General features: G+C 34.1%; 1 protein-coding gene across 1 annotated transcript; it reads right to left on the bottom strand.

Moving 5' to 3' along the window:
- Positions 1-714: 714 nt before the first annotated feature.
- On the bottom strand, positions 715-10,391 carry LOC136062995 (protein ALWAYS EARLY 2-like). Its single transcript, XM_065762799.1, has 15 exons — positions 10,349-10,391; positions 9,844-10,136; positions 9,367-9,742; positions 8,501-8,578; positions 8,046-8,329; positions 7,863-7,919; positions 6,471-6,794; positions 6,207-6,385; positions 5,822-6,104; positions 4,924-5,130; positions 4,034-4,195; positions 3,268-3,411; positions 2,716-2,931; positions 1,822-2,112; positions 715-1,193 (listed from the first exon to the last, which is right to left on the bottom strand). The coding sequence occupies exons 1-15, from the start codon at positions 10,389-10,391 to the stop codon at positions 1,026-1,028; spliced, it is 3,105 nt and encodes a 1,034-aa protein (XP_065618871.1). The 3' UTR covers positions 715-1,025.
- Positions 10,392-12,259: the final 1,868 nt, after the last annotated feature.

Here is a 12,259-nt window from a genome sequence, read left to right as displayed (position 1 = left end):
AATATGTTCATGTCCAACTTGACTACCATGTAAGTGTTTCTAGTTCTATTATGCTTCTTGCTTCATATAATGCATGATTCCAAAGCTAGTATAATATTAGCAATAATTAATCTAACTATACTCTAACTAGAACATAAGCACTTTGATTTTCTAAAATAATCAGGGATAGAACTCTTTTTGTGTCTATTAAGCCAACACCTTTAAGACAATTTTGTGAATGACATTGGACAAGCTAATCGGACAAAATTGAGTCATAAATTAAGAAGACTTTTAGCACAATATAAGTAAGATTTATGCCTTTAATTAATTTGCCTCACATCTACACCTATATGCCAATAAGTTTGGTAAAAAAAGGGTGCAATCATACTGGACTCCTTTCCGGTGATCTAAAAGAGAGCATCTTTTACCTTATATCATATGCACAAAATTCTGGCACAAGTTGAGCATTCTTTGGTGTATTTTCCATCCAACCGGGCTTCAATAATTTGAATAGCAAGGCCAAGAGTGACCATATTGAAGTATCAAGTTTGTAGCCAAATTTTGTCATTTTCCATCAGAAAATATTTTTCAAGGACGAACTGCAAAGAATCAAATTTTTCCCCTTTCCCCCATCCTTTTCTAAATGATAACGTGGTGGTAGATAAAGAACGAGAACCGATACACAATTTAGTGGTCACATGGTCAGGGTAAGACAATATGATGCTACTGAAAGTCTAAGAAGAATTCAAAAACTTCTCATTAGGCTCACATGTTGCCATGTATCTTAATCACAATTTCCTTGCAAAAAGAGGATTGTCCTTTCAGGATGTAGCATTCTCTTCTAATAAATTCAAAATCAAACGCTACTTGGAAAAAGGGAAAAATAAATTACAAGACGAAGCTAAATTACATTATTACTGTTCACTAGTAAGTATTAATCCCAGCTAGCTAAATCACAAGGGGGGCTGGGACTGAGGTTTAAACCAAATCTTCCGGCATAATATTTACAAGGTTAATTGTACAGACTGAACGGCGCAGCATAATATTTAAGTTGTTGGTACAAGAGCTAATATTTGAGTCTTGATTCTTCCCATACACATTTGAATCTCTCTATAAATAGAAAGATTCTGAGTACAGTATGGATGCAAGCTTTTAAGAGCAGAGTCTAATATCTGAGCCACATCAGCTGGAGGATACTGTCTTTCAGTACAAGTCTGCACATTACAAGAATATTATACTAAGCATTTGTCCAAAAACAAAACTAATACCCAGTATAACAGGTATTTATGAGAATAAAGTTGTAAATGGAAATTCTTAATCTTTGCTGAGGAGAAATAGTGAAAAATGACAACAGCAAGTATTGGTCACGGTTTAGTGGAGTAATCACAAAACTATATTTTGTTGGCATGGCATTGAGACCAAAAATTAAATGATAATCCACTGAACAAAAATAATAGCTACATTAACTTGCAAGTTTTTGCAAGTCTCATAAAATCTGGATATTACTTGAGCATATCTTGTGACGTAAATACGAAAAAGGTTACTGTACCAAAAAGTGCCGAAATATAGCTTAAAGATGGTTCATTAGTAAAAAGAAGATACCAAATTAGAAGTTGACAGCTGATCATGACCAATCAAGACATTGTCAACGTTCACTATTGCAGTACAATAAAACAGTATTTGGGCAACATAATTTGTGTGTGACGTAGTAACAAAACAATTTTAAGCAACATAGTTTGTGTGGAAATATATAAGGCTTCATCACAGATACGCATGAGAGAGAGAGAGAGAGAGAGATTGCATTTTGAATCCATTAGCGTTAGAAAATAATCTTCAAATTACCTGTATCATGAGCAATGTAGCAACACAGGAAGTGATAAGCCCTGATGGTATTCGTGCCTCATTTTCATCAGAATCATTACATGGTTTTGCACCAGATGCATCACTAGAAAAAAGGGGCTCTGCTTTGCAGGAACTCAGCTGATTCTGGTTACCCAGACCGCCATTGACCTGCTGCTGAGACCTGATTACCGGTATACCAGAGTCGGATGTTAATTGCTGATTATCAATAGAATCTAAAGTCTCTCCAATCCTCACAAAAGCGTCTTCCCCTTCCTTCCTGAATGTGAATGCCTGAGATGAATATTACATCATAAAGTGTAATTAAGCAAGTGCTTTTTCCTTGAAAAAAAAAATCAATAAAAAAAAATAGATTCTTAGACTAAGGCAGACAAACAACATATAGCTGCATTAGAAGCAGTTAATTCAGGCCATATCACAGCAGAAACATTAAAGACTAGTGCACCCACAAAATAAATGATATCGTATCCTACAAGCCCAACATCATACACCATATTGAGCATTAAGAAATAAAATGTGTAACATAAACACTACTGATAATATAGCAATATAAGGGCCCATCAATTATATGAAATCCATGTTTGCCATGTTGGACCAAATAAAGACCAAATGAATGATAAAACAAAGAAAGAAAGAAAAAAACCCTATTTGGATTGTAATTTTGGAGAATCACCTGTAACTTAACTGTGTATTTGAGCATTCTCTTCTTACTAATAAATTTGTTCTTTGAAAAGAAAAGGAAACCAACAGTTCATAGTTGTGTTACAACTGGCAAAAATGAGAATATAAAAGAAAATAAAATTATAAAGTTCTTCATCACTCTCAACCCTGACCCCCCAACCATAGAGAGAGAAAGAGTACTGAAGCTCTTCATACCTGAATAGCAGCATCTACCATTGTACGTGCTCTTAATCTTGACCCGTTGACAATTTCAACTACGCTAGATCCTGATTCTTGAGATATGAAAGAATTATCATAACAACTTGTAAGGCTGCCATTTAAACTGGAATTGCTTGGGGGCTTCAGCCAGGGATGCAGGGTGTTTCCTGGATAAGTATTGCGCTGCCTCAAATTAAGTAAAGCAGAAGAAACCTGAACATAAGGACAATCAATCAAAAGTTGCTTCAACCTTTTTTTTTGATAGGTAATAAAACTTTTACTAAAAAATGCTGAGCATCATGTTCACGATGGTGAACATTCTGATTAAGAAAAAATACAGCAGGTTCAAAAACTTAATCTAATAGTGTAAGAAATCAGAAATGGAAATACAATTCGTAAAACCCCAAACATGCGCCCACTGAAACAAAGTACCAAAGAGAAGAGCTTTTAAAAGATCTAAGGGTCTCTCATTGTCTTCAAAGACAAAGCAGAGAATGGTACACTAATGCAGGGATGTCAAGCATAATATAATTAATGGAAGCCACATGCCTGGCCACTGGCTTCCTTTAGCTGTACAAGTACCATGGCGTAATGCTTCTTGAAAGGTTCAGAATCCTTCAAAGAGCAATCTCCCTCATTTTGATTTTCCACTATGTCATTATTCGTACTCCTAAGTTCCATTAACAATGCTTCCTACAAGAAAGCAACAGAAAAGCTTCATAGCATGAGTATTACATGCAACAGGAAAGTTTCCATTAGAACCCCACAGAAAAGCTTCATACTCTTAATTGACGAAGTACCAGCATGTCTGACCACAACGTCTAAAGAGGATGAACAAGAGTGATAAAAATTACAATGTCCAATAATTATGAAATTGATAAGTTAGGTTGGCAAAAGCTTGCTATTAGGGTGAATTTAATCGTTTAACTATCATTCTATCACTTCCTTCACATATGGGTGCTGACTATCCCTCAAGAGGGGCCCAACACATGTAATTTTTAACTTTTAAATGGGGAGCTGGAGTGGAAATAGGGTTCAAACCAAGGATCAGCTGCTCTGTTACTTACCACCATGTTAAACTATCACTTGTCCATAAAGCTTATACTGACAGGAAAGGTCAATTTAATCATTTAACCTTCACTACAACACAGGCACATACTGAAGATAGATTAATCCAGTAAAAGCCTTGAGATTTAAGGTAAATGTGTGGGATGATAGAGAATTTAAACTTTAACACCCTAGTTCCTACTGAACATTAAATTTTGAGATGATTCACATTTCTTTGATCAATTGTGCATATATTATAATGTATGACCTTTTTATCAAGAGCACGAGTCAGCTCAGTAAGAGCTCTTATATCAGCTTCCTTTGCATGATTTTGGGGCAGCATAGAAGGTTGACTATGGGCTTCTTGTTGTAAACTACCAATATCAATAGCTGCTGTCTTAGCTTGTGCAATGGCATGGTTTGTATCCACCTGGGCAACATATTGGATTATTTTAGAGGACATTTAATAATCTTAAGTTCAAAAATATTCACCCTATGATAGTGAATTTCCAATATAGCAAAATAAGGCACTAGCTTCAGTCAACGCCATTACCATCACACAGTTAAGAACTTACGATTGTGTCTTAATTTTACCTCTGATGTTCTTATTTTGCAAAAGAAAAAGACATTGGAACCATAAGTGAATTACAACTAATTAAGGTATTTTTCAACCCACGCAGGACAAGGGACCAATATGTAACTAGGTTGCAAAAAAAGGTGCTGTAAAAGATCCTAATAACCAATGGATTGGTTGGTCGAGTATCTAGAGCTTCCCTCTTGACTTTACAGTGATAGGTCAGGAGTTCAAGCTACATTGTGATATGTAGGGAAAGAGTGCAATTTATATGTGCCAGAGAAAACAACAAAGTTTGTTGCCTGATACCCAATTTTTCTGCTAGCATTGAAGTCTAGCACCTTCTTATACCCATCAATCTCCAAAGTCCAGCAGCATATATTTTGGTAACTAGACTTTGGCAGGTGACAACATGCTAAAATCTAAGCAACAGAACAAGGTCAGAATTTAAAAATATAGAAAAAGAAAATGAAAATCCAAAAAAATATAAAATATACTTATAGTTGATTGCAATTTAATGGGCATTAGAGTGTGTTTGCAATTATCAAAATAAATATACTCTTGTATTTGTTAAGCACTCTCACCTTTCCTTGCTGTACAAAGGTATTCATGGGGCTTGTGACCTTGTCTAGATTCCCACTTGAAGCAAACATCATAGATCCACCAAAATTTGGATGCCCGTTCATTTGTGGCTCCTTGGATAGAAGAGAGAATTTGTCAATAGTAATGTTCTGCCTCTTGAGAGCTTCTGGCATATTGTCCAATGGATTTAAAGGCATGCAATCAATATCCTGTAATGAATTTTCTTGTGTCATTTGAGAGAGAATATATGGATAATTCCATATCATTTCTAAAATTTACTGGAGGCAACAAGTTCTTCACTAGAAAAAGAAGATTAAAGAAACAAATAACAAACCAACACTAGGTGGACAAAAAGGAAGCCCACCAAATATAACAAAAGAACTGTAAAACAGAGTAACTTCAATTAAAACAATGTCACTATGTTCTAACTCAGAAATGTTCATCATTCAATCATAAAATTGTAAAAGGTAAAAGATTCTGTTTCCTGTAATCCTCATGACACCACTCATTTCATTGTAGTCTGTAAGCTTAGAAACAATTAAAACAAAGTAATTTTTAAGACAGGCAACTTACCACATATGGAGAATAAATAGCAGCAGATGGAGATGTACATACTTGAATAGCACAAAATAATTTTATTATGGAAATAAGATCAACTAATTCAATATTATAAACTTAAGCTATTATCAGCAGTCTATTTTGTGCTCTAAATGGATTAAGAGCAGCAACAGACAGGCACGTGAATCTTGTTTGCTGTTAATGTACAAAAGGAAAAATAGACTCACCTATTGTAATAAAATTGTACCAATCTCTCTCTCACAAGTCACAACACACAAACAAGCACGTGCACACACACGAGCAGGCACAAATGCAATGAAATTGTGTCAAAGAAAGTGATACCTTGACAAACCAAACTCCTATCTCAGGACGGTCAAACTGAACCCTGCACTTATCTTGATCAACTGTGAGCACACTTCCATCATGAAGTTCTCTTGTTTTTGGATGAAGAGCAATTACTCGTTGTCCTACTGATAGAGGTCTGGCTAAATCTGTTGGAAGTCCTTCCCTAATACCAGTACGAAGTTCTGTATAATGTTTTCTCACAGAATCCCGATACTGTTTAAGTTTCTCCCTTTCTTCAAGAAGAAAATGTTCAGAAAACCTCCTAGGCTTGCCAAGAGAACTGCATTTATAAGAAAACGTTATAAATGTGTCAACAGCGTTTTCAATAATTCCAAGCCATATGTGAAGCTGCATAGACATGTAACAGCAGTAGATGACATACCTCCTTATGACGCCCCATTCAACACGAGTTAGTCTTGGGATGTGTCCCAGTCCAACATGATTTAAGTACTCCACAAACTCCCTTTTTGCAAACCAAGGGTAGTCAATTGCACTATAAAACCATTCAAAAGTGCACCATCTACGGACCAAAGAAGATGAAAGGCAACAAAGAAGCACTTGCTGCAATTTAAAAAAATAAATAAATAAATGAGGCTAGCTTCAGAAAACTGCATATTTTAAAATATAAGAGGATGGGACATTTTACTTTTAGATAGGGTGGTCTATCTGATAGTGAGGTGGAGTATTTATGTCGATTTATAAACCTGTTCCCATGAGAAGACTTTGTCTCTTTCAAGAATGGTTTCGGTTGACCCATTTTACGCTTACTCTTTCGTTTAGAAGATAAACTACTTTGACTTGCAGCAGGAATTTCTGTGGTTGATACTGATAGATCAGTCTCTGCTCTTTTCTGATCACTATCCAAGGAACCGTCTGATGATCTGACTGATTTCCAGGGTTTTAAAAAAGTAAAACTTTGACCAGTACGTTTTCCTATGATCACTGGTTTATTCTCTTCTTCAGCTAAGACCTAGAACAAATGCATATGAAATAAAGAAAATCACATCACTTTGATTACCCAAAAAAAAAATGCTGACATCCAACATATAACCAGAGACTTCCCAAATATAAACACACCCAAATATATTACATGATCATGTGTGCGTATACATATCTATATATGGCTAAACAGAAAACAAGTTTTATTTTTTCCTTGCTTTGTTGGGATAGCAGGATTGGTAGTAACTTAGGCACCTGCATGGGATTGAACCTTTGACCTTACCTCCATCCCCTATGGAGAAAGAGAAGCCATTTGACCCAATGACCATTGGAAACAAGTATTACTACTTTTTCCCTTTATTGGCAAGAAGTATTACTAGCACTACTTTTAATGCAACAAAACTAACAATCTTCTCATCTTTCGCATACACAATGTGTATGTGTCTGTGCATCTGTGTGAACACACATATGGATTAAAAAAAAATTGTTGGGATAGCTGGATTGGTAAGGACTTAGGCATCCATACGGGAATGAACCTGTGACTTTAGTACCTCAATCCAATGACCATTAGCCAGAATTATTACTACTTCTAATACAACAAATTAACAATCTCCTCCTGTTTCACACATATATTATTGGAAGAACTGGATAACTATATAGTTTCTACATAAATGAAGGCAATTTGGGCTTAAAGCTTGTCTCTAATAAACATTGAAGACAAGCTTTTTAACTGATGATCCCATGACAGAGGTGGAATTTGTTACCCATTTGTAGATTTGACCATATATAAATCTTTAAGGGTCCGCCTTTGAGTCCATGGCAGGATAAAGGTAAGAAACCTCTGCAGTATTCTCATTTTCACCTTCTTTTTTTGGGTAACAAACATCAAGAGGTCAGATTAATTCAATTGCAGATGTAATTGTGTATATCACCTAAACAGGAACAAAGCTATTCTAACTATTATATAGCAATATAGCCAGAAATACTTATAAAACCATATTAAGGTAGAGTGAATTGTTAGAGAATTTAACATTACAAATCAATCACAGAGATCGTACACGTCTTTATAACGACAAAACAAAGGCATTTGTTCTCGTACCTCAGTCTTCAAAGGTTCACTTAGAAGAGAATCAGTATGCGCTTTGTCATTTGATATCTGCAACTTGAACAAGAATTGGCTTGTCATCAATCAACTAATAGAAAAATATATTCAAATGAAAAGTTTAAAGTGTGTGTGAGATAATTTATTCATCCACAGCATGACAATCAGTCCATATTTTACCTTTGATACCATGGACTTGCGCTTTCTTTTCCATGCTTTATCGGCAAGCTGAAGCTGTTCTTTCTCTTCAGAAGCAACATTAACATCAATAACTGAGTCCCTTCCAATTTTCAATTTTCTGGAGATTGTACCATCAACTCCAGCAATTGTATGACGTGCCTTCTGTTTTGACCCCAGAAATTTAATTTTGTCTGCACAATGGCTTGTAGACATAGCTTCTGGCAAACTGGCCTTATCATCCATATCAAGAATTGCTCTTTCTTCCTTCAACTGGACAGATGAGTCTAGATCCAACAAGTAAACAGTAAAAAATAAGAAAAAACAACAGACTAAATCACTTACCAGGCAAAGAGATATTTAAAGAAAGAACAAGAATAGCAATAGCAACAGCAATGTCATGTACATCCTGGGAAGCACACTCCAAAGCAAATAGACTACACTCATAAATCACTTACCAGATTCCATTGTTGATATGGGCATCTTTAGAGACAAATCAGCCAGTTCCAGCAGAGCATCCAAGCCAGTACTTTCACCTACAAGAACAAACCAGACATTAGAATATCATTGATTCATTGTATGAAGATTTGTCTATCTAATTAACCGAACAACAGCATGCATTCAACCCAACCAAAAGATGACTTGTAATTAAAAATAGAAAGATGCTATTTAGAACAAATCCATTAAATAAAAAAATATAAAAATGAGTAAATATTCCCAAAGTTTATATTACCATTAAATACCAGAGATTACTTCACTGTAAGATATGTTTATCTAGACCGTCATCAAAGAATGACTCAGTTCTAATGCGGTACCAGTAAAAAAAACCCTGCTGAGGTTCTTGTACATACATAGCTGCAGATATGTTTATCTGGCCTGTTTGGCAATATCAGTCTGAATATAAGGATCATGCGTCCCATAAATTTAAGCCATACCTCCACTTTTGCTTCCTATGTTATAATCCATCACCTTACTCCAAAATGGTGGCTATGGATTTGAATAAAAAATAAATAAAGAGCGAAAGAGAAGCTTCAAAAAACTTGGAAAGCATTTTCTTTACAAAGATAATATCAACTTCGCTCTATGAAAGAAAGGAAATATTTGAACTTGCAATTTTAGAAACAAAATAACAGGGGTTTTATTAGTGAGGATTTGAGTACACAAATATTTGTAACATGAAAAGAAAAAAGAAAAAAGAAAAAAATGAGCAATCATATAGAACCCCCACCGGCACACCCCCAGCCCCCCATCAGAGAATTAAAGGAACAATTAAAAAATTATAGGCATAGCCAACTTATAATTCAATTATTAGTAAGGAAGGTACCTCCAAAGGAGAGTTTCTTGCTTCTCTTCCTTTGACCTTGTGGAGAGAATCTCTCGGATTTTGAATTTGAAACTTCAATGTCAAATTTTCCTTTGGAGACACCAGAGTTAAGTCCTTCTTCAGTACCACTGCAGGCTTCTCCACCATCATCATACTGATGGTTTGCAATGTCTTGAACTTTCTCTTTCTTTCTGTAAAACTTCTTCCCCTTTCGACGAACTTCTACCGTGCCTACACCTTCCATATCCATCAAGGAGCTAGTATCTCTTGCATAATCGCCATTTTCAACTCCTCTACTTCCTATACTACCTTCCAACCAGTTTTCATCCATGGCAGCATAACGAAGGTTGGCCTGAGCTGTGTCAGATTGTTGATACTAAATCACATCAAAGAAATAAAGATAAATAAGTCATTTTAAGTGATAATAAAAGGAAGGAAAAAGGTAATAGAAGGACATGTAAATGAATAGTTAAATACCATTTTTCCCCAGGTCCGAAGAGGTGCAGATTTGATGTGCTCTGTTCTTCTGTATGGTGTTTGAGAAATCTGGGGAGAGCCTCCTCTCTGTGACACCTCAGCTAAAGCCAATGCTGCCCCATGGGCGACTTCATCATCATTAGCATCAGAATCAGACTTCCGGCCTCTTTTATTTGGTGAAACATTAATTTCTGCATCATCTCTCTTAAGTGAATATGAAATGGGAAACCGAGGTGTCCTTTTCCCCTTTGCACAAGGCTCATTACCTAATACGAGATTTGAATTTAGAAACACTGGAATTTAAGCTTTAAAGAGGTTCAGGTTTCAAACAGTGATATCTCTAGACAAAAGAATAACGTTAAGTAAAATTTTAGTGCGCAAATCTAAATGTACAGAGTTATAACTACTAAAGAACCAAAAATAATAAAAATAAAAAAGAAGCTAATGCAGAAAACTCCAACTGCTTAATAACTATTTTCTTAATTTTGATTAATGGGAAATGAACCCTGACAAACATATCCTGCAGAAGGAGAAATGGCAAGTTGCATGTCCTGACACTTGGAATCAAATTCCAGGATATAATTTTTCAAACTCCTTGACTGTAGTTTAAAACAAATTCTGTTAAGCATTCTGCTTATTACTTCATCTTGCCTTCATTTAAGATATTGGTACAATTTTGGGCAATTCCCCACCCCCACCCCTTCTTTTTTTTCTTCATATTAATAATTTCCCCCTCATTTTTCCTGTTTTTATATTCTCAAAACCATATGCATGTACACACACAATGAGAGACGGAAGAGGAGAAAGAGAGAGAAAGGGTTTTAGAGAGAGAAAGAGAGAGAGAGTTTTTAGAGAGAGAAGCTCTGAGACTGTGTGTGTGAGAGAGTGAAAAAAGTTTGGTTTTATTTGGAGAGAGAGAGATAGAGAGAGAGAGGGTTGCCGCGAAACTTGAATATAAAGAAGAGAGAGAGAGAATTGGAATTTTTTTGTTTTTTTTTTTTTGTTTTTGTGTTTGGGTTTTTAGGGTGGTGGTGGCCGTACACGTGGACAGAGTAGAGGGTATGGACGGTGAGGATTGGGTTTTGTGGGGCGCAGGGGGATTTTGGATTTGGATGGAGTGGAGGGTTATGGTTGTGCACGTGATCTTTAAAACATTTGAATGTTTTTGGGAGGAAAAAAACAAAAATGTGATTAAAGGTTTTTTTATTTATTTAAATAAAGTTAGAAAGGGATTTTTTTTTGCAAAATTAATTAATTAATTAATTTGAGTTTAAAGAGAAATATTTTGATTTCAACACTTTTATTTTAAATGACTTGGTTATGATATTAAGTACTCTCTTTTTTTATATATATTCTATTGATGACATTTATGGAAGGATTTGAACAAAATATTTGATAATATAATTAAAATTGATTGATAATATAGATAATAAAAATGAAATAAGAAAATTACTCATTTTTATTGAGAAGCAAGATGAAAAATTGCTTTGAAATATATTATGAATGAAAATTATATAAGAAAATTTTTCCTTTTTTTATAATAAAAAACCATATATAACAATAGATTAGAAGATAATTTAAAATCAATAATGAAACTACATTTAAATTTCATAACACTTTAATAATTGAGGTTTAATCAAAGTAATATATTAATTTTAGTAAACCATTGGTAGTAGAGTTTTTATTGAAAGTAAAATATATCAATAAAACCCTATCCAATATATATATATATATATATATATATATATATATATATATAACTTTAGTGTACTTACAACAAATCACATGATGATTCTTAAAAAAAAAAAAAAAAAAGTCACACGACGAAATTATGTATAGTATAACTACTAATACATACATTGAGCTACATAATGCAAGTACCATGTATAAATACTGTGGCATATTATTAAAATAATAATAAAATTTGTAAAAACTTGGGTATTATAATTTTTAATTTGAGTGGATTTTCATTTTTGAATTTTTTGAACTTAAAGAACCCAACTTTTATTATATAATATATAATATAACATAGATTTTAGATGATTATGTTAAGACATTATTTCCAATCTATTATATCACATATGTTTATGTTTGAGTAAAATCTCCAAAATTCACATAATTATGTGTTGTTAAATTTATATTAAGTAATTGTTCTTCAGATTCCCTGATTTAAATATGCAAATCTAAACAAAATCATAATGTTTAAATTTTAATATTCCCTCTCTCCTCGAGGGTATGCATGAATTGAATTTGGTTGAATTTCAACCTAATATGAATATTCTCATCAAGAGAAAATCTTAATTTAACCCAACTTGAGTCCATGATAGTTCAAGAAATCAATGCAATTCAACCCACAAAGATCAAGTAAAGTATTTGTGTAATTCTTAAAATAAATAATTTATATATATATATATAT

The sequence above is a fragment of the Quercus suber genome, unplaced genomic scaffold (genome assembly GCF_002906115.3).
Source record: "Quercus suber isolate HL8 unplaced genomic scaffold, Cork oak 2.0 scaffold_474, whole genome shotgun sequence".
Classification (NCBI taxonomy): Eukaryota; Viridiplantae; Streptophyta; class Magnoliopsida; order Fagales; family Fagaceae; genus Quercus; species Quercus suber.
Note: the sequence above shows the minus strand (reverse complement) of the source record. Positions and strands in the feature narration are given on the sequence as shown.

Coding starts and splice junctions, on each gene's coding strand:
- LOC136062995 (XM_065762799.1), bottom strand. CDS start 10,391: ATGCAACTTGCCATTTCTCCTTCTGCAGGATATGTTTGTCAGG. Junction 6,386..6,470: donor ATAGACCACCCTATCTAAAA/GTAAAATGTCCC, acceptor TTTAAATTGCAG/CAAGTGCTTCTTTGTTGCCT. Junction 2,932..3,267: donor TAAAGGAAGCCAGTGGCCAG/GCATGTGGCTTC, acceptor CCTTATGTTCAG/GTTTCTTCTGCTTTACTTAA.